General features: G+C 26.8%; 2 protein-coding genes across 2 annotated transcripts in view; both read right to left on the reverse strand.

Moving 5' to 3' along the window:
- LOC119674910 overlaps positions 1–25007 on the reverse strand; it is a 319348-nt gene that overhangs the window by 54577 nt on the left and 239764 nt on the right. The window lies entirely within an intron of this gene.
- Positions 1–25007, reverse strand: part of LOC119677977 (inactive serine protease scarface) — a 58373-nt gene that overhangs the window by 2049 nt on the left and 31317 nt on the right. The window contains exons 3-5 of the mRNA XM_038089578.1: positions 23915–24082; positions 796–1635; positions 568–722 (exon numbers count right to left, since the gene is read on the reverse strand). Of these exons, the coding sequence (XP_037945506.1) occupies positions 568–722; positions 796–1635; positions 23915–24082 (1163 nt within the window). The remainder of the gene's footprint in view (positions 1–567; positions 723–795; positions 1636–23914; positions 24083–25007) is intronic.

Consider the following 25007-nt stretch of genomic DNA (forward strand, 5'->3'; position numbering starts at 1 on the left):
TGGACTGCTCATCAGTAAAAATAAAAGACTACAGATCTTTCAGCTGATTTAGCAGATCTTTACATATTAAGCAGTTACAAATTAAAATGGATGGATCTAATTTATTTATTTATGCTTCTTTTTATCTCGTTCTAAAAACTATTCATAGATTTTTAGACAACGATATATTTTATACTGAATATTGAATTCAGTATTTTTTATTCAATAAAAAGTTTTTTCTGACAATATTATTAATAATCCAACTTTAAATTCAATTGATCATATTTCAATATCTAATATAAAAAACAGGATAAGCATATTCATTTTATCATTATCCTTTACTATACATTAATTTTTATTAGTCTTCCTCACAGATAAATAAATAAATAATTCTCATCCCGTTCAATTAACATAGTAAATCTCTACAAATTCAGAACATGGGCCTCTTAAGCCCATGTTTTCATTTATATAACACATATCCTTATATATCCGTAAAAAACTACTAATTCTACACCATTTAGTCAGTAAATCTGGATGTACAGAATACAGCACTACTAACTTAATATCCATCAAAATGTAACCACTTACCCATTCACGCAAGACGCAGTGGTTAAAACAAATTCATCACCAATGATAGCACCACCACACAATAAAGTTTTTGAGGATTCCTTCAAGATCATTGCTTGCCATGGGATTTCAGCGAAGTTGGCGTCAATATCCTTGACACCAGTTGGTTTGGTTCTCTGTTAAAGTACACAAATGTGGAACACATTAGTTAAGTAAACTATATACACCACATTTACTATAAATACTCACCTTATTTCTGGTAGCGCAGACACCAGCCAAGTTAACGGGCCATGGATCAACGTAGTTCGAGTCGCGACAACATTTGCCAGGTGCACCAGAGTCAGGCAACAAACAATCGGTAAGTGGTACGCGGAAGGCAGCTTCGATAGGTGTGAGATCGACTGGAGTATCAGTAATGACACCAATGGTGTTACAATAATTCTCTGGTGTGCAAACTAAAGCCGAAGCGCATTTAGCATAATGTTTGGGCAAATCGAAACCTTTTTGTGTGGGGAAAATTTGTGGTGACAAAATATCTTCACCTCGTATTGGTTTTCTTGTTGGGGTGCGTGTCACGGGTTTGATATTGGATGGTTGTGGAATTTCATTATCTTGTACAGGTGGTAAATATTCATTAGTGGGTCTAGTTGGACGGTAAGCAGGCTGTGTAGGTTGTGGACGATAGGCAGGTTGTGTGGGTTGTGGACGGTAGGCAGGTTGTGTAGGCTGTGGACGGTAGGCAGGTTGTGTTGGTTGTGGACGGTAGGCAGGTTGTGTGGGTTGTGGACGATAAGCAGGTTGTGTGGGTTGTGGACGGTATGGTGGTAAAGTGGTTGTGGGTGCTGGATTGTAAGTGGTAGTTGGTGGACGATAGAAAGGTTGTCTTGTTGTTGTGGGTGGTTGACGATAAACTTGTGGTGGTGTGGTTTGTGGTGGACGATAATAGCCTGGTGTTGTTTCTGGTACTGGTGGATTTGTAGGTGTGGGCAAGGGGAATTTCTTAGCTGGTGTCTTCAAAACATAACCATCTTCGGTTAAAGTTGTGGAAGGCATACGACAACATACCTCAGGTGCATAACAACGATCAGACTGTAATGAAAAAAGTAAAGTGGTGTAAATTATTGTGGTGAATAAGTAATTTATATTTTGTTTATAAGGAAACTTAATATATGCTTTTTTTTTAAATAAAATGTTTGTTTATATAAAATAAAAAAACATGATTATGTTTATTATGGTTTTAATTATTCAACTTAAAATTTTGCACTTTTTGACCTTTGTCTTTCATAGTTTCTAGGTGAACAATTATTAACACTTAACGGACTTGTGCAGCCATAGGTGGCAATCAATTTCAAGCATTTGGATTGCCTCCGACACATCGCTTGCCGAGTCCATGAGTTTTCAGATGCGTTTACCTCGACATGCACTTTAGAAGTTCTGCTCATTTGAGTATTCAAGTATTTTTACTGCCAATAAATGCAGTTGCGTAGTGCAATGCTCCATGAAAAACATTTTCTGTTAACACAGAAACGGGCAGTTTTAAAAATGCGACAAATTATTGCGATTGCTTGAAAATTCTTTGAAAAGCTGTTTTGACTACCCGTCGGAAAGACTACTTCAGTTTGTGAAGTGTTAACATGCCATAGCTGACGTTGGTAACCCAGTTTGGGTTTCTCGTTATAAAGAACTTAACAAATCGGACTTAAAAAATCATACTCAGTTTGTAACTTAAGTCTTTCATATAAATTTTTATTAGTCTATGTATTTTAACGTCATTTCCTTTTCTAGAATGACCTGTGATTATCAGGTCAAGCATATTTTATTAATATTATAATCCGTAATTTAATATATACTTATACTCAGTGTAAAAAGTTTCCTAATCAAAACCAATTTAATAACAATATTGTACATTAAGTCCGAATAAATTAACTTTTAACCGTTTTCATGGTTTCTTAATTTAATAAATAATTATTTGAACGCTTAAGCATTTAAATTAATGTAAAAATTAAGTACTCAAGTATTTAGTAGCACGCAAATTACTTTTATTGTTATTACTTGTAATGAGACTACCAACACTCAGTGTCAAAGATTGGCCAGGTTCGGTGGCATTGGCACGAGTTCAGTAGAAAAATTCTTCAAATCTGACCTTTCTTGAAGAATTTTTAGAAAATGTATACAATTAAATATATTTTATATTATTATTTTTTATTACATTTTTCATTATTATTATTATTTTTATTATTATAATTTTTTAATATATATTTATAAAATATCTGTATCGATATATGATAAATACTAATGGTAGTATAGCTTTCGGAAGACAAGATCTTAAGATTAGGCTCGTTGTGAGGCACTAGCTGGCTGTAGGAGATAGGGATATACCTATTGTGAATCCAAAAACTTCATTATAAGATCGATTAAGTGATGCCATAATAGACGCTTGGCCGTAACTTAGAATGCACATAAGCATATCAAATTTTTATTATGATCAAATCTTCTAGTTGTGAGATGAATAACACCAACTATTTATGTCAACTACATATCTATTATATTGATTCGTTTGTCGATATTCTAGTTTTAAGTTGGCCTTCTTGGAGAATATACCCATTCGAGGGACACAAATAAAATCACATTGTTCTCTTTCCTTGTCTTCCCTTGTAAGCATGTGATGAGAAAAATAATGAACAAGTGATGAAGGTATATTATATTATACGTATTAATAGGCTCAAGCAATTAAGTTCATATATATTATATTCTGAATTATATATTATTAAACAGACTGATTAGTCAATTACTTAAATAATACACAACTTTTGAAATTATTATTAAAAAATATATCTAATTGCTACCAATATTTCGACTGTAATCGATAGTCATTTTCAAGGTACAATATAATACCAATTCGTATATTTTTTAATAATAATTTAAGAAGTATTGTATTATTATGTATGTATTATTAATGTATTAAACATTGACTAATTAATATATATAGTAATATATAAGTAAAATTTGGTCATTAAAACAATTTATTCATATTTATATGATATTTAAAATTATTTAAATATTTATTTAAAATTAAAACTTTATGTTGAAACTTTTATTTAATTATATTTTTAAATAATTGTTTTATTTATATTCATTTTTATTATATTGTTTTTCTATCTGTCAAATATATTTCACTTTAGTATTATTTATTTAATTTAATTAATTCCTTTAATTTAATTTATTTTATGAATTCAATTTATTAATATATATTTATTTTAATTGTAGTTTGTTATTACTATGTTTTTGCTAATATATTTTAATAAAAAATTATATATTTTTTATTCATTTATATAAATAATAAATTTTATATATACATTTATATATATTAATTCATATTTATAGATATATAAAAAATTTATTCATTTATATATATTTTAATTATATTATGCATTTTTGGCTAAATATTAAACATATTTCTATAACACATTATTTATTTACTTTATTGATAAAATTTGTTTATATATAATTATTTTAATTATAATATATATTAATAAAAATATATTTCTTTGTTTAATTAAAGTTATTTATTTATATTTATCTTTTTTATATTATACATTTTTGGCTATCTGTCAAATATATTTAAATATAACAATGCATACATATTTAAATATTTATTTTATATTAATTTATTTATAAATTTTTTTTTATATAATTTTTTTCGCGATCTTTTGTATGTTAAATAAATCTAAAAATAACAATGTTTATATATTTAATATTTTAAAAGTTATTACTAATATATTTACATATTTTTACTTATGTTTATTTTATTTATCTAATTTTTTATCTCATGTGTTAAATAAATTTAAATATAACACAATAACACAGTTTCCTTCCTTCAATCATCATTCAATGCTTCCTCTAATAAATCAACTGGATTTTTTAGAATATTTCAAAACAGTTATTTTTATTTAAATGACCATAAATTAAACACTTAAAGTATCTATTAGTTATGTATTTGTATCTTTGACCAATGCAATATCTTATATAATTTGTATCTATGAAGCACACACACCCAACACGAGATAAGATCTTTTAATTTATAGAACTTGTTTCGGTGTCAAATTATTTATGATGAATTAAATCAGTAACCGTTAGCGTAAAGATTGCGGTTTTTTGAATTATTTTTGAATTAAAATAAATTTATATTTGTATTAAAATTAATTTATTTTTCTATTAAAATAAATTTCAAACTTCTTGCAAGAAAAGGTTAAGGCTTTGATATTGATTATTGATATGACCAAATGTGTTGGAAAGATGAATATCAAATTAAATGAACAATAAATAAATAATTACAAAATAAAAAAAAATTGATGTTTTTTTAAATCGATATTTTGTTCAGATAAAAAAAAATAAACTAAATTATTTAATTGATAGCAATAACACTGAGATTGAAATAAGTATAATTAATATAATTAATTATATATATATTACATATATCATATATAAATATGTTATGTATATGTTATATTCTATATAATTTAATATATTTATACTATATTAGATAATTATATATAATTATATTTTGGAATTAATATATATAGTTAATATTATAACACAAAAACACAGCAATTGATTTTTTCTTATCCTGATTAAAAAATATTTAACTAAATAATTTCACTAAAGATGATGAACCTAATATTCAAAAAACTATATTGGTATAATTTATAACATATAAATATTAAATATTCTCAATTATTATATACATATATGATCTTGTTATATTCTATGTCCAGGCTTGTTTAAAACCAGGCCTAAGCCATGGAGTGTCCCTGTTTTCAACACTCTCGTCGATATTTCTTTTACCAATAATTTTGAAGAATTGTGGAATCAAAAACGACTTTCTAACTAATTGAAGAAGACTCTTTCCTCCCTCCATTTCATCTCACCTAATCAATGCTACAATTGGCGTACACAAATATCTCAATGAGATGTCAAATGCTAGACATAGCTTATAATATACAATAGAAATAAATTAATGGTTTATATACCTGGTTTCTTACTCGGCATTATAAACTCATTAAAAATCGGTATGCATTTTTATTTGTTTTCCAAATAGATCATATAAGGAACTCAGCGAATTAATTCAATTAAGACACTGTTTGTCTATCGCTATTTTAAGTGATAGTCTTGAAGTGGAAGCCAAATGAGTTAATGACGCAGAGTACTGTCAGATGCCAGATATCTTATCTCATCTTATCTTATCATCTTATTACTTTGTGTATACATGCCAGTTTTATATTGATATACAGTTTATATGATGATCTTACGATGACATAAGCCACCATCTATTCATTAATAATCTAATTTTTATTTAAAGTATCATTCGAATGAATGGCTTCCTTTCACACACATAAAACAACAACTTTCTTAGATTAACTTAAATTGGTTTATTGTGTTTACATAAATTATAAAACATTAAATTATACGATAATATTTTTTTTTTCATTAACTGCTTTATAATTAACAACAAAAAGTTCATTTTTATAAATAAAGAAAACCTATTAATTGCTAATAATATTTAGAATAAAATAAATGAATTATTAAAAACTACATATATTATTAATTAGCTTCATTAAATTTTTAAAGCTACTTTCTAAAACAAATATAGTAGATTATGACCTAATCTAGTCAATGAATTAATTTTCAAAGGTAAGCAAACTAGAAGTCTTTTAAGTTGATTGCCATTACTACAAAGAGGAAACGTTTAAATTGTAGAGAAATCCAATGCTTTGGATATAGAAAACCAATCATCACCGAAGCCAATTGACATTTTCACAAACTATTTGTATAAATCTTATTTTATTAGACATTACCAACGATTAGACCATGGTAATTATCTTCCATTTATGGCAGACTAAGAAGTACTTACTGTAGATTTTATTAATTGAAAGTTATTAATGGCAATAATATATTTTAAAAATTATTTGCATATAAAAAAAATTTTTCCTATATAAAAATTATCAATTAATTTTTTAAATATAAATTTTTTTAGCATTTGTTTTTTATAGTTTTTCAATAATTCTTTTTTAGTAATTTTTTCAAGTATTTTTTTTTTGTGTTACTATCACAACTTATGATATATTATTTTAATATTTTAATTTTAAAATGATCATCGATCATTTTAATAATTTCATATTTTTCTTAATGACCGCACGGTATTTTGGTTTATAACTAAATTAAATTAATTTCACTTAATTAAGTTAAAAATCATCGTCAAATTTATTTTGACATATCAAGTTAGCAATTGGCAAGCAACCTTTTCTATTTTAAAATCGTAAAGTGGAAGAAGAAGAAAAAAATCAATTCTGTTTAATTAATTTTATTAAATTAATTTTTTATGCAAATTGTCAAATACAGTTGGAGAATTAAAAAAAAATAAACCTGCAAAAACATGAAATTTTTTGTTGTAATTCTTTTTTATTTTTTCGACTTCTTAATTCATTGACGTATATAATTTGCAAAAAATTTTTTTTTTTTGGAATCATATGTATACATATATGCACAAATATACAAGTATATATATATACATACCGTGGATATGCATATATACTATGTTATTGAGTTCGTTTAGTTTGAAAATGTATTATAAATATTTTTAGCTATGAAATAGCCTTCCATAGTTGATTTCTTAATCAATTCAATAATATTTTATAAACAAAAACTTTATATATATAGGCAATTGTGATTTCGAAATTATAACTACACCAATAAATCATAATACTTCCCAATAAATTACAATTTCGGTATTTAACAAAACTAATTTCCATAAGTTTTTAACACAAGTTCCCACATTCTTAAAATCCTCTATTGCAAAAGAGTACATAAAGTAGATTTATAATATAATTCGAAGTCGTCAGTATTTGGCATTCTTTATTTACTTATGTGCGACATTCGATTGTATATATTTTCTTAATTATTATTTGTGAAGTCGGAGTTAATAGCAGTTTCTAACGTGGTTATCTGCCACTTCGACTTAACACCACGGTGCTCTTAGTATACGAACCGATACTAATAGATAATAGATTATAATAGATTATAAAGATCTAAAATTAATACATATAGTTAATATGTTAACATGATTATACAGCAATTTACTACTTTTTATTCATATTAAAAAAAAATTAGCTATACGTTTTTACTAAATATGATAACACTGACATTAAGAAATGCCAGGATATAGTTTTCTTGTGAGAGAGCGTGGGGGACGCTTCTGTTGTTCCTTCGTTAATAGCATTCGGTTGAAAAGTCGAAGCTATGAGGGTTGACTCCGGTCGGATGCTGCACGTAAAACTTATTCATTACATTCATAGTCTAAACAGTATTAAGTAGTATCAACAGATTTTAGTTGCCTCTTATGAGATGATTCAGAAAAACTCTTATCTCTTTTTGCCGTGGGAGTATTTGAAAGAAAAATTGTGCATTGCAATCTTGTGAACTACGCTGGAAAAATAAAGACTATTTATAAACTGTACAATATATCTCTGTCCAAAAAGTGAGGCATTCGTTTGAAAAAAACTTGTATTAGGTTCCTAGAACTGTTTTTTTTTTGGCAATATTTAGACTAGGTAAACGTAATACCACTTCAGCTTTAAAATCGCAGACTTTATTCAATTCAATGAAAGCCACAATAAGCTAGTTATTCATTTGAAAGATAATTATATGGAAGGTCTAGTTCCATTTTTTGAACATTTTTTTTTTGACTAAGCGACTTTAACCCCAGTACAACTTGCTTCAAAATTTCAGACCTTATACGATTCAATGAAAGTTATTGAAAGATCTGGATACAATGCAAATCAGCTTTATTTTGCAAGACTTAAGTACTTCAACTGCACTTTAAGCTATATCATTAATATACTTCAAATATTATATATAATTTCCTCAACCACTAGATACAACGAACAAATTTTTTATGATATATGGTAACTCGTTATTACTAATGTTTCGCGACAATATATAATTAATATTCAATATTATTCATATACAATAAAAATTTGAAGAAGTGGAATCTGGTGTATATATATAAGTTCTGGCGATAAAACTTTAAGGGACAACGATCTTAATTTTTTTACATTTCTATTATATATAAATTTATCATTTTAACTGATAACTGTTTGATTTTGGCTATTCGCTTGTTTTATTTTATTTAATATTATTTTATTTTATTTTATTTTATTTTATATTTTAAAATATATCTAAAATATTATATAAAATAATTTGAAAAAAATTTAATTTATTGGCATTGATTTAATTGTTCGTATATAATTTTTTAACTGCAATCAACCTAATAAATATTTTCAAACTCTATTGGTGATAAATATTGAATAATATCTGAAAAATCTGTATACGTAGTCTATGAATTACATTTGATTAAAATTAATATTTATGTATGAAAATTTATGGATATTGATCTTTATTCTATTTGAAATAGTTTTCTGGTGTAAAAAACAGACATTTTAATAAGAATAATAGGAATAAGAATAATAAATAAAAATGATTAATATTTATAAAATATTTTTTATATCAATATTTATATTTATATACTTTATATTGATTAATATTTATTATACATAATTTTAATATTTTGTAATTTTTATAGTTATAATTTTATAATTATATTTTATTTTTATGAATTATTGATATTTGTTAAACATATTTATTTATATTATTAATATATAATATATTATTAATATTTAATGAATATAATTTACTGTGAATTACTCAATATAATAATAATTTCGAATAATATTTTTTATACTTTTTAATCTAAAATGTGATAAAAAATAACTCTTTTTGTTTGTTTATCTTAAAAACAAATAATGTAATTTTTACATTGTTATACAATTTTTACAATTTTTGATAAAAATATTTACCTGAAATTTGCAACTCTTCTCATTTTGTATAAGAATTTCTTATTTGCCAAAAAGCTACTGCAATAATTTTGCAAGAATTTAATTTATAATCAACATGAAAATAAACTTTTAAGACAAATCATGCAAAATGCAAACAAAACAACTTCTTTGCTTGTTCTTAGTTATTTCACAAGTATTTTGTAAACATTTACCTTTGCCTACAAAAACTAACAATCAAATTAAAAACAATAATACCCAAAAAAAAAAAAGTGAAAAAACAAAATTAGCAAAAAAAACATTATAGATTTCCTCAAAATAGCAAACATAAACAAAAGTCATTGCACAATCAAAGAAATCAAAGAAATCTTCAAAGAGTTCACATGTTACTGCAAAAATTAAGTTTAAGAATCTCAAATTAATTACCAACCAAAAAACTAAAATACCTAAAACCAAAAAAAAAAAACTAAATAGAAAACATTTTTGTCTAATACAAAAGACTATATCATGCTTCTTCTTCTTCTTCTTCTTCTTCTACTACTACTGCAGAGTAGGAGTCTGTGCACTATGATCGTATCACAATGCGATTACGGGTTATGCAAATAATTCACATGCAGTTTGTTTGAGTTGCTGCCAACACAGTAGACAAGTCAATGCCTAACCGCAAATTTACAGCAGTTACCGCTGCTGTTGTTAGTATTGTTGTTGTTGTTGTTATTGCAGCGGTCGCAGTTTGCGGGAGCAATAAAATTGGTTAGAGATACTTTACGGCACAAACGCCTCCGAAACGGCCTAAGTATCGCCAAATGACCTTGTATCAATTGTTGCGCATAATTTGTAACTCGGAATTCACAACAGACAATTTTATGGTTTAATTAATTGCCAGCAAACAAAAAGCAGAAGTCTTAATGGCAGCAATAAGACAACAAACCGTGAAGTGAAGCTTTAACTGGCAGTGTTAAAGCTTCTATCTATCTCCCAGATACTCACTCACTGCTCACGGCTCGCTTATGAAATTGAAATTATTAATTGTTTAAACTGAAAATTCAGTTCTTTCTGTTGAATGTTTCGTTATCACTTCACCTACTTAAAGGCGTTCAACTGTCACAATAAGTGCCGCGGTGGCGGTAGCAACAGCCGCGGCTGCACAAATCAAAATCACTCATACGCACTGTTGTGCGCTTTGCGAAATTTCACAAATTCAATTCAATATCAATAAGCAAGAAGAAACTGAGTTAAGTACTTTTCATATCAGTGACACGCTTCACATTTTGCAAGCGTAAAACTATTAAAATATAAAAACTAAAAAAAATAAAATAAAAATAATATTAAAAACAAAAAATAATAAAAAAAAACAATGACAAAAGACAAATCACAGTGGCAACCTCAAGTGCTTAACACTCAACTGAAGTTTTGTTTTATTGTGTAAAAGTAAAGTGACTCCTCAACTGCTCAATCGTCTGTCTCTGAATCTGCTTCACTTTCAGTTAGTTCCCTTCGACTGTAAGTCTGTAAGACTGTATATATACGCTGTACATATGTATTTTGCTATTAACCTGATGATCCATCATATTTTTCGGCGCTGCTTTAATTTAACGCCACAACCGCAAAAATAACTTTAAATGCGCGTCTTGTTTTACTTATAATTTTGGAATTTTGGCTAAAGATTTACATAATGAGTGGCCATAATCATTTGTGGTGTACTCCGTTGTGGTATGGTGGACATTTAATGTCCACATACGAGTACATACATGCAATCTAGTGAATATACCTTGAATGCATTTTGTGCAAATTAAGTTTTTTGGGGGTAATTTGTTAATGGGGTTATTTATTTTTATGACATTGCTAAATGACAGCAGCTGCTTAATTAAGTTCCAATACCAAAAACAGAAGTGTTCAGATTTTCAACTAAATGCATTCTTCAGATACTTGTACAATTTACAATTTGCATAATTTGTAGTTGAGTACACTTCGATTCTCTTCATTAACTTTGTACATATATCGCAGATTTAGTACTTGGCTTTGCAATTAATAATGTTGTCACATGGCTGTCAATTTTTTATTATATTTTAAATTTTCTTTAATATATTTTTTAATTTTTTTTTTTTGTTTTTTTTTTGCTTTCAAGCATTTTTTCATTTAATTTTTCAATATAACTACTTAATATATTTCATAATTATGTTTAAAAGTAGCCATTAAGTTACACTCTGTGTCAGAAATCTTGAAGCAACATAAATAAAGTTATGACCGTCATTACTTACAATTGGAGAAGTTATGTTGAATATTTGTAAAATCTTTAATTAAAGTTTAAAAGGCGATCGATAAGAACTCTCATATATATTTTTATTAAGCCCTTAAGATATTTACTAAAAATTTAAATAATTTTAATTGAACTCTGTTAGTTTCCAATGGCTTTATTTAACCAAGACTCTCCACAAAGAGTCGAAGCTCATTTCCCCTGGTCAATGTTTAACATAAGCATAATTCTACTGTGTTGGGGCTTATAACTTTAGATGTAGATTAGTCATACCTTCAGCCGGTTTATAAGGGATATGACCAAGTCGCTTATATTTTCGAAAGCACTTATATTTCCAAATCTTCTGCTGTCTGGGTGTTATAACTAAGATATTACTCTATGATATGAAGTCTTTAGATTTTTTGCCTTGGGGGCTATAACTGATATGTCATTTAGCTATATATTCCCATTAAATCGCTTCATATTCATTATATGGTTGCCTAATTTACCCATTTCATACATGTCGTAATTATTCAAGTCTTCTGATATTTTGAGGTTAAAACTAAATTATTTTTTAGCGATATCTTTCAGTGAAGTGTTTAGCTCATGTATTACGTGAGCGCCCAATTCATCTGTTTCATACATAACAGATGATGGTATAGAGAGACAGTTCTGCTGTCTTGGGGGTTATAGAAATCATTTTGTGATATCTATATTGACGTTAAAATCACATTTAATATGAAATCATTTAATATTAAAATTAATGTAAAAATAAATTTATATATATATAACTATATAAATTATATATATATTATATATATATGTATATTATATATTTATATAAATAAATATATGAATTTATGTATAAATAAATAATAATTACTTGAACTGATATTCAATTTCTTCCCAATACGAACTCTGCAAAGTAACAAAACTCCAAGTACGATATACAAGTCAAGTAAGGCGTTGGGTCAATTGACTAATGAACACTAACTCTAAGCTTCAAATTTGGCAGGGTACAAGTTAAACACTTGGTACTTGCAATTCATAAAATTGTACCCAAGTAAATAAATTTCAGGAGTAATTTAACAATACTCGAAATAGCTGTATGGCCAGCCATAAATTCAATGAATCAAAAATAAATAAAAATTTCTGTTGTTGCAATTTAGTACTGTTCGAAACCTCTCTATTAAAATACAATAGTTGCTATTAAGTAAAATAGTCACTATCAACCTAACTAACATTAATATCAAATTTAATTTAAAATTTAATATTTAACTAAATAAATAAATTTTTGGCTGAATTCAAAATGTCACCGTGATGATCGTTAATTAAACCACACAATAAACATACAATTATCTTTAAATGTTAAAATCATAAAAATAAGAATACAATGCAATATTTCAAACTTTACATTTGATTTTATTAGCATCGTTAATATTCAGACGTTGTATGTGATGGCAGTCAACATACTCGTATCTCAAAAAATCTAAATGAAGCTGAAGTAATAACTTCAGTCTCTCAGCTTAAATATTGCAGTTTCATTTTGGCTAAAAGTATAAAATTTATTTTATTAGTTTTTATTAAAAAATTATTAAAAATTTATGTTTACCATGCATTCTTTTATTATTTTTGTCAGATCTGTCACTAAAGTTAGTTACAACTTCATTTAAGTAATAATTTATTTAACAAATTAAATGCACTGCGTAAGATTTAAAAACTTAAAGATATTTTTAACTCACAATTAATTTATATTTCTGCTTCTGCTTAGGAATTATGTATATTTTATATGATATAATTTTATATAAAAACGTGTTTTATTGGAAAAAATGTTTGCATTTATGAAGAGGAATGACCCGCACTCTCAACTTAATGCACCTGTAATATTTAATGGATTTTTGGGTTGGTTTTTCAGAAAGTTATTATTAAATTCATTATGTAAAACATTTAGAAATAAAAGAGATTTTAAAAATGGATATTGTAGAATTATAAATAAAATAAATCTTTAAATACATGGTTATAATTCCATATAATTATAATGCAATTGATATGATGATATGTTTTTTCATTAATTTAATATTATTATTTCACTTGTGCATAGATTTTAGTATATAATAAAAGATTAAAAAATATGTATTTAAGAATATTTTCAATTTAGAACGCATGTTTTCAGGACTCTTTCTAGTCTAAAACTACCTTAGGATTATTTATAATATCCAGACAAATATATGTTTTCAACATGTTTTTTTATTAAATAACTGGGTCCATCGAATATAGCCAACCCTGTATAATAGATAATATTTGCTTCTTCAATATACAAAAGTTATAATATTGCAATATAAACAATACACAATATATTTAAAAAATATTAAATTTAATTTAAATTTAACTCTAAATTTTTTTTTTAAATTTGGGGCATAAGTTCAAATGCTGATTAACCAAGGAATGATAGATTTAACAAGGTGCAAGTCTATTATGAATCTCCGATGATAACACCATGTGATGATCAGCTGTTTTTTAATCTCATATACTTTTAAATAGTATGAACTGTAATTGTGATTAGTGTTTGTGAGACCTATAAAATGGACTAGATACAATTAAAACCATGAAGACACCCTATACCCTTAAACAGTTACAGCAGGTCGTAAAGATTTTAAGATTAGCAAATAAAGTTCTTCTTAATCTTGCAAGGCTTGCACATTTGCATAGAAAATTTTCAGCTGTTTCTTTTTCCTCTTAACTCTTACAGTCAGAATTTGCAGTAAAATAGAATACCAAATGTCTCGAAGTAGAAAGGTACTTAAAACTATTAATTTCTTTCTAATTAACTATGTATGATTCCAAAAGTTACTCAAGTTTTTTATAATATGAAAATAAATTAGATTTTTAAAGTGATTTGATATAGTAAAGTTTTTTGTTTTTCTTTTACAAATTATTGAGTAAGACCCCACATTTTTAACCATTATACATCACCTAATAATCTAACACTTTTTTTGAAGCCACAGCTATTCAAATGATTTATTTAATCGTTCAATTACTAACAAAATAACTAAGTAATTCATATGACTTTGTTCTACCAAGGGCCAAGGATCTACTCTTTAGGATATGCATACTCTTTACGATATGTAGGATATGTATAATACCAACCTGACAACATTAGCCTAAAGAGAATGCACATGCTTAAACATTTTCAATTCAGACAGTTGACTCATATATCTACTATATCTTCAGATTCAATCTACTCCCGATCTGTCAAATTTTGGTACCTTATCGAATGACTTTAAGCCAACATTTTCACTCAATTTATCAAGCCACATAAAACAGTTTATATTTCAGGGTAATCTTAATACTTTGACAAAATATCTAGAGTATTATAAATTAATCTGGAGTGTTATACATTTCACTCGAAATTTACCAATCGAAAATGAAAATTGCTCATAAAGTTGAAAAAGTTACCCCAAATTTTCCAATCGCAAATGGCGTTACATTCATAGTGCTTTAGAGCTAAGAACCTACTATTTTCTTATATTACTACACTCAGAAAAATAATTTGGTTGATTTAAACATATTTAAACAAAATCGCAGGTCAAAATATTTTTATTCGTCACATATATTGGTTCAACCATATCACATTTTTCTAACAAAATGATCAGATAAATTTAACTAGTATGTAATTAGAGCATATTTTTCTCAGTGTACCCATTCCGATTAAAAGGCTCCCTGTAATTTTATTTTTATTATATGCTAATTATAGTTTAAATAATTTGTATTTTGTAATTTAAAACAATTTACTTCCATTGTCGCCTTCTGCTTAAATAAACTTCAACAATACTCATTCTAAAGTTTTTCCTTATAATTAAACAGATTTTTACACTGAAATTCTGAAACTTAATTTCAGCCCACACCAACTCATTTAAATTATGGCAAACCCAACTATTTAACATACAAATTATATGAAAATGAGTTAAAATCCGATTTGAGAATTAATCACGTTGAGACCAACAATGATGGTTTAACGATCTTACCGATATATTTAATTCACCAGCTGATCATATCGTACTCTTATTAAAATAAAAAAAAAACAAAAACAAAAAAAAAAGAAAAATAAGATGATTATTAAAACAACACAAACCCACACCAGCGCATGTTTTTACAAAATTCCACGAAATAAAATCGCTGTGTGAATACCTCATAGTTACTTTATCTTCATCTCGGCAGCGAGGCGTCTGTTGTGCATTTGTTGTGCGCACACAACAGCGACGGAAAGTAACCGAAATTTTATAAACAACGCTGACCTAGACCTTGGAAGCTCACATCGACTGACATAATATGATGGATACTTTTCAGCGCTGTAATTTCGGAGCATTTTAAGTGGCTGCCGCCGAGACTACTGAGACTGCTGAGCTTACTGAGGCAGCGGGTACTGCTGAATGCCTGAGTTCGCTGCACATAACTTGTAATTTTGTGGTATTTAGTTTTTGTTAATGTTGCAGCGCTTAAACGAAATGTAATGATTTCGTTGCTTTACAAAGTGTTGATTTATTTTTAATTGTACACTCGGCTCAGTACAATAATTAAAACTAAAAATATTTAGACATAAAGTGGCAATTTTTGTTTCATTTTTGTTTAATTATGTGAACAAATATAGTATTATTCTTTTTATGTGAAAAAAATATACATATTCAAACCGTTTTCAACTTTACCATCTTTAATGATCTTTAATTTCAAGCTACTTGTTTTGATAACTATTTCAAAAATTAGTTTTTATCATTAATTACAAAATTATTTATTATTTGAACTACAATGGTACACTATAACCTATGCGATATATTGTGCTAACACTGAAGAGAATTTACTAAAAAAACCAGCAGTTTAACTTTATTGCCAACATCAATAATAATGTTTGGTGCAAGTTCACAAAGCTCATATGGTTAAGTAAAAGCTTTTTCTTAAAATCGTTTAAAAAATTTTGTAGACATTCTAAGTTCAAATATATTGGAAGTCAAAGAAGCCTACAGCCCGTTATGCCAATGTGGAAAATGTACGCCACGTCCTCATATAATAGTTCTTGTAAACTATCAAGGTGAACAAACCCCTGCTTAGTTCTGCTCATAACTAGAACTATAAAATCGAAATCTTGCAATCAATTCTTTAAATTGGAAATCTTATATAGAGTTTACTCAGTATTTATCATTATTGGGGAGGCTAATAATATTGTTTGGTTTAAAATCGCTTTATATAGCTATGGATAATGACAATAATATTATGTTAATCTTAACTAATATTATATATATTACAATATTACTATGATAGTCTCTGACATAAAAAGTATTATGTTAGTTATATGTATGTAGCATCATCTAATGTTATATCTATTATGTCGTTATTATGGTAAACTATAACATACAATTTATTTAGACTCTTAAACATCTGCAACACTATAAATGACTTGTCTCTAATCCTGACCGTATAGTTCTTGTAAGCTATCCACTTATAAATTTTGTTGTCTCCTGTGTTCATCTTTGCTTATTATCTGAACATTATCGTAGTAGAAATTTCTATAATAACTCTATGCTTAGACTAAATCGGGTACATTAAAAATTCAGTAATTTTCATACACTCAATAGAAACTATAATTGTTTAAGCTTTAAAAATTATAACTTAAACAGTTATAGCAGGTACCCAGTACACTGACATACACTAACTTAATTTCTACGAATCTATTTTTATACCACTGTTTATCATGGAACTGTAACAACTACTACTACGGAACCATCACAAAGTTTTAATAAAGTGGAGTATCTGTTTAAAGTTAGCGGTAGAGAGTATAAACACAATCCAACTGAAAAGACAATCTATTTCTAGCTAGAGGTTGTTAGTTTAAAAGGATTGTTCGACTGTTTCTTCTTTTTTCTGAACCCTACCCTACATATTAAACAATGATTTTTAATTACATATATATGCAGATTATTACAACAATCTTTAGAAGATCTTAAAAAAGTGTTTATTCTGTTATGAAAGAGTGACTTAATTGCTTTAAGTCTTATGAGACATTCAAAACAAGTTAACATTTTTTATCCGAATTTTTTGTGGTATGTGAAAAACAAATTTATTGTTTGGGTTGCTCTACAATTGCTTTCTTTATCAGTACGAAGTGGTGTCAAAACTATATGAACGTTGTTTGCCGACCTTTTCTTATTAATATATGAATAGAATAACAATATAGCTTTTAACCTCATCTCTATCAGTTCAGAGTTTTTTGTTGGCAGTTGTGTTATTTTTAGATCTTATTAGATCTTAGCTAATGCATGAGTGGCTTTAACCTTAGCTTGGAAAGCACTGCAATAGCCTAGTGATCTCGCGTATAATATATTATATACCGCTCTTATAAAGAGGTTTTCGAACAGAAGTGAAACAACAACAAAAATTTATTTTTTAAATTATTTTAATTAATTAAATTTTTGGCTGACCATACCGCTCTTATATATTCGTTTATTTTCCAATTCGGAAAGGTTTATGTAAATATAAACTAGTTCTCTGCTATTAGCACAGTATAGAGTCAATTTTGTTTAATTGAAATTTGAGTAATGTATATTTTATTAAAAATTTTGGATGGAATAATATTCGTTGTTACATCAAAGGACATTTATATAACTCATAACTCCTAGGAGACCCTGATTTGGAAGGCAGTGTGTAGCTATCTAGAAAGAACAGTGTTTAGCTGTCTAAAAAGGACAGTGTTCAGCGTTTAGCTGTCTAGAAAGGATAGTGTTCAGTGTTTAGTTGAAAAGAATTCAGAATTATGTGAAGTGTTAATTCTCAATTCACTGTTTATGTCATAGAAAAAAATTACACGAAATTCTTAAAAATACTGATATTAAAAAAATAATTAAGAATAATTAAATAATATTCATTAATTTTAAGTATTTTCTAATCATTTTAAAAGGTTATGAACTATAAGTATGCTATCAGTGAATCATGCCTAAACACATATAAGTTGAAGTTTTATAAGTATTATTACACTACATCTTAACCCCACCTATATCTATTTTTTCTTCTAAATCAATTAAAAAAAGTATGTATCTGAGTACGTTATTCAATATATAGTATGTTTTCACACATTTATTTTTTTTTTAAATTAATGTATTATATATTCAATTTTTGGACTTAACGGAGAACATTAAAAATGCCTTAAATATAGCATTTAAAAAAAATATTGAAAAAAAGACATTTAAGAAAATGAACTTTCCTGTTATTATTTTATTCAATATTTATAAATTAATTCAATAAATTATAAAATTATATGACTGTAGTTATTATCAGTAAACTGAATCGTATTTTTTTCGAATTTATAAACCAATTTTCAGTGTTGACAAATTAGGTCCAAAAATTTGGACATATATAATTTATCATAAATATATATTTTACTGGGAAGATATCTTTATTAAACATACTATTTATTTCTTACTTTTTTTGAAAGGATATTTATAATTAAATAATTATTAAATTTTCTGTTGTTTCCACTGACATGTTAATGGCACATAGGTTTGCACTCGTACCTTGTTTCAAGTACGAATTTTGTATAAAATTCCTTCCCTATAATTTTCTGCATTATATTTAAGTATGCCACATAACAATTTCAAAAATAATTATAATTATTATTATAAATGAAGCACTTAATTATTTTAATATATAACAATTATAGCACATCTTTATTATATATTTTCTAAAATTATTCACGACACGAGAGTATCTCAATGTCAACAAAAAATACACATATATACTATGTATATTAAAGAATTTTATTTTTTTAATTGCCGTATTAAAATAAAATTTTGTAAATCTCTAAATGCCATTTCAACCTATAAATTTAAGAGCCATTGGGCTCGGGCAATGAAGTTTTGATTATGGTATATTACTACAATTTAAACAAATCCGCTAGGCATTTGGTAATACGAAAACGCTTATTGTACGCGGTATAAGCTGCAGAGGTAACCAACAGAAGTGGGTAGTAAATACGTAAAAGTTTAAGTTTTTTTTCAGTTTCCAGTGCAAAATAAATAAACCGGCAATACGCGAACAAGTGCATTAAGGCGCTTGTACCAGCCTCCGCCATTGACGACCTTGCCGTGCCTTTTTCACATATTTCATTTGTAAAATTATTTCAAGCAAGTGCAGTACTAAAAATATTCCACAACACCAATAAAAAGAAGACTGAAGACTATTTAAGCCTCTGCACTCCTGTTTTGCCTCCTTCAGTGCTTTTTTCCATTTAATATAAATTTAAGGAATTTTTATGGATAAACTTGTTTGATTTAAAACAAGCAGAAAATGAGCCTTTTGCATTTTTTCCCCCAAAAAAGAAAAAATCAAAAATTGTTTAAAATTTTTTGAAGAAAAAATTCGTAACAGAAAAATATGTAATGAGATCCTCATCATAAAGTTAATTTGGATGCAAGCTGGCGTCAATGACTGCATATTTCATTTACAATAAGAAAACTCAACAAAAAACTGAAATACTTAAAATACTTACATGGATATGTGTCGATATTAAAAAAAGAAGTATTTAAAATTTTTGTGACAATTTCGTCTAAAGTGCAAACTGATGTTATTATGGATAAAACGTGTATTGATGACATTTCACTTCATTCCTTTTTTTTCATTCCTTTATTTTTACTAAACGAATAAATTTATAAGCCTAAGAATTCTAAACTATAACAAGGATTTGAATATTGAACAAACTCTACATGACTATAGGACATATGATTATATACTCGTTATCATGTCATAGCTTTCTCTATATGTTGATCCAATACTCAATACGCAATATCCCATTTAACGCTATCATGTTTATTAAATTTATATGTTTGTAACTTAAATATTACTAAGGATCAGAAAATTTAATTAGATTCTATTATGTATTATAGATTATCAGTACTTTTCATATGAACATTAATAGTATGAATTCATGATCGTTGCAAAGCATTCATTAACAATTCTGTAACTAGTCAAGCCAAACAGAAACAGTCTTATTGAGATACTACTTATAAAAGTTAGGTTTGTATATGTGACAAAGTTACCAAGAATGAAAGTAAATAAGTTGAACTAAGATTAAACGTCACTAAAATTATTTTTCTAAAAATAACGAAATAGTTGAGCAATCTCTGTCAAATTCTTATCTAGAAATAAGAAACAAATACCTTAATGAATCGGTGGGATCAGTCCCTAAAAATCAAGATGGACTTGCACACGCTAATTCCAAATATAAAAGCTTGGATTCAACTGGAAACAAATTCTGTTAAATTCTTATCTAGAAATAATAGACAAATACCTTAATGAATGACAATATTCGGTGGGATCATTCTTAAATAATCAAGATGGATTTGTATTCGCTAATTTCAAATATAAAAGTTGGGATTAGAACAAGACAAATTCTGTCAAATTCTTATCTAGAAATAAAAGACAAATACCTTAATGAATGGCAACATCGGTGGGATCATTCTCAATAATCAAGATGAACGCGCTTGTTAATTCCAAGTATAAAAATTTCGATTAGAACTAAAGACTTGGGATTTCAATTAACGTGGCTTCTTACGATGCTTGATGCTTCCACGAATACTTAGGCTGGCAAGTAATCGGTAGTGACAGTTTTATCCAGTATAAAGTGAGAGTTCCGACTATATTATTAGAGACTGTATAAGATTTGTTGGTACTAGACAAAATCTAGAGACACTAATCGAGGAAACCAACCTATCTTCTATGGTGAAGCAGATGTTGTCAAACACTGAAGTGGGGAGACTTTAGAAGTGCATAATCTATAGAATAATAAAGATTGTTAAAGCGGACGAAGTACTTAGTTAGCAACCAAAGTAAAAGTACGCTAAGTGGTTTTCTAATCTGCCATATGAAGGAATATCTTAACTTGTTGTACTACAGGGATCTCCAGGATTTTGAGCTAAAAATGTGGGAACCTTTTAGTCTGTAGGCATGTATGACTCAATGAGTAGTGTATGAATCGGGCATGCAAATGGTACGGGCCATTTTGTAACTTTAAAAGAAGATTAGAAGATTTAGAAGATTTTTCTTTCCGGAAAAAAATATGGTTGACGCAAGAAATAGCGTTGAGCTAAATGAATTATAAACGACGAAGCGTTACGTTTCGTCATAGTATTCTGCTCGGGACATACAAGAATTTTCATCATTCTCCATTCAAAGAGACTATACAAATTGTCTGTATTGATGTATTAATAACAAATTGAAATTATTTCAACCATAATTTTAAATATTGTATATTTTCACATATGTAATAACGTTAATACTAAATTGTTTATTCATTCAAATCTAATAATTAAATAAATTATTTTTTAAAACGTGAATTATTTTTACAGACCTTAAAAAGACCAAAAAAGTACTTCTTAAAATCATAAATTTTCTACTGAATTTATATCGAAATATATTAAACTTTTGTATAACATTATTTCCTTATGACTACGGTATTTGCATCTTAAATGTCAATCTTTCATTTTTGATACTCATCAAATTATGTATGTAAACAATGGCTACTAAAATCGTAAATGGCCTCAAAAATTATACAAAAATGTAATAAAATATGCATTTACTTTAAACATAAATTTTCAATAATCTCAACAAATGCTGAACTTTGCATAATTTTGTAATTGACATGAAGATAAAGGTATCAAGTTTTATGTTTATTGCTTTGAATAAATTTTGACCTCACGTATATAATAAAAATTAGTTTGATTAAATATTTAAGTTTATATGTGAAGAATTCAAAAAAGAATTAAATAAATTGGAATAAAACTTATTTTATTTAAAAAATAATGTTAAAATAAGAAAAACTCAACGGAATTGGCAAAACTGGTCTACATTGCATTTAATTTAATTAAATAATTGACAATTGTGATATATATATGTATATATATATTTATATATATATTGTATAAATATTACATATATTTATTATATTTAAACATATTGTAAAATGTTATATATTTATATATATGTAACATTTATATTCTTCCCTATATAAGAATAGTTACATATTTATTTCGGTCACTTATAGTAGAATATAGAAAGATATATAGTAGATAGAAAGATATATACTTCTATTTATATATAGGTTAAAAGATTATATTTAAATATTCATTTATACAAAAGTCCTGTGAAAATGGATAGTGTAAATATATATAATAATTGAATTTTTGTTGTTGTAGTTCACTACTTTTTTAAACCTCTCCATAAGAATTGATTTAAAAATTAAAACAAATAACGTAACCGTCACTATTTTTAATTTTCTAATCATATAGAAATTAATAAAATAATTTTTAAACTGGAGTGTTTTAATTTTTTTTTAAATTTAAATATTTTTTAAAGTCTAATTTCTTAAATTTTTTTTAATTATATTCAAGGATTGCCTTTTTAAAATAAATTGTTTATTTATTTGAAGGTAAAAATAAATTGCTCAAGTACTTGTAACTTTAAAAATTTAATACAATAGTATTATATAAGAACAATAAAAATAAACATACATTGTTATAAAGATCCCAATCAATATTACATGATCATAAAATACCTTTTAACTGATTTAAAAAAAAATATATATTAAAATTTACGATAATTGGTAGTTCCTATTAAGCAAAACAATCAAAATTTTCTCAAACGAGTTAAACTTTTAAAGTTGAAAAAAAAAACAATTCCTATAAAAACGGTAATTGATTTCAGAGTTTGAATTAATTTTTTATTTTTATGTCGAGCAATTATTTATTTATAAGTTAAGATTATTTATAAGAATAAGACTTAGTTTTCAATTCTTTGTGAACTTAAATACGTATAAATAAGAAGGCAAATTAAAATCAATTTAAGAAATGGTAGTAAAACTACATTTGGGGCTAATATTATGGAACTATATATATCAGATGTTACAACTGACATTTTATAGATTTAAGTAAAAAAGAATGACCTTTTTCTTATCTATTAATAAACTCAATAAACTACTGAAGACCCTACTGAAGATATTTGGCGGACAATAAATTAACTAAATTTTTGTTGTGGTCTTTGCATTTCTATGCGAACCCTTCTAGCTTTTAAATAGTTTCTTTTTGTTATAAGATGCATCACTCTCAGCAAAAAAAAAATCAACATAATGATAAAATATAATTTATAAATATTATATATAAATAATTTTAAATAACAGAAAAATTTAAAAAAAATTCTTTTTACTTACCGATGGTTTCTTCACATAGTTAGCAGATGCAATTTCGCCATTGTAGCAATCTCTTGGCGAAACGCAATCCGAATCGAAAGGACAAGTAATGAAAGGTCTTTGTGTTGTAGTTGTGGTTGTTGGAGGTGGGCGATATGTACAACAAACATCTGTTTCGGGGTCACAGTTCTGTAAAGAAATAGAACAAATAAATTTATCATTGTCATTACTTTTAAGGTTGATAGAATTAAAAATTAAGTATAATTTAAGACTCTAACAATGCATAAACATGAAGACAAGTGGCTCAACTTTGTCAACACTTAAATAAATATCAAAAGAATAAAACAAATAGAACCTGAATTCCATAAATTACTAAATCTGGTTTCTTCCTAATCAAAATATCGATAGCACGATGAAATTCGGTACAAAAATTTAGTGTGTTAATAAATTCTAGAGGTGCATTAATTTGCATTGACCTCTGCGCCTGCCACAGAATCTACTCCTCCTTAGTTTCAATTTTCTTGTTAATTTTTTCCTCAACTCAGGCACTACGACTGAATGCTAATTTATGCATACTCTTTGGCGTATGTCAGTGTCGCATGAAAAGATCATTATTTTAGCCGTAGAGCTGAGAAGACTTCTTAAATGCTGGGTTAGTCAAACGGCTTAGCTGTCAGCAAAATGTATTTATTTATTAATCTTCTGTGTTTTAATTTTTTTTTTTTTGTGATTTTGATTTTTTCGCTGTGGTTAGTTGCCAAGTTGTTGGTAATTTGTTAAAAAGGCGACATTACTGCTGTTTTAATTGACCTTCAGTAGTTATATGCGATTTTCGCATTATGTATTGTATGCTTATATCTAATACTCCTAATGATTAGCTTATGCTTTAGTGACCGCACTAGGCGGTCTTGGTCTTGTCAGAGGTCAATTTAGCGCATACTACTCGTATGCCGAACAGCTAATAAATTTATTTATATTCTAAGCCAGTTAATATTTCATTTGTATATTTGCTATTTGCAGAGAAAAAAAACAAAAATTTAATATTATTTTTTGCTTATTTTTTTAAATTAAAATTTTTTGCAATTATGCAGTTGCAGTTATGCTTATCTCGACA

Source organism: Teleopsis dalmanni, chromosome 2, assembly GCF_002237135.1.
Source record: "Teleopsis dalmanni isolate 2A chromosome 2, ASM223713v2, whole genome shotgun sequence".
NCBI classification, from domain to species: Eukaryota; Metazoa; Arthropoda; class Insecta; order Diptera; family Diopsidae; genus Teleopsis; species Teleopsis dalmanni.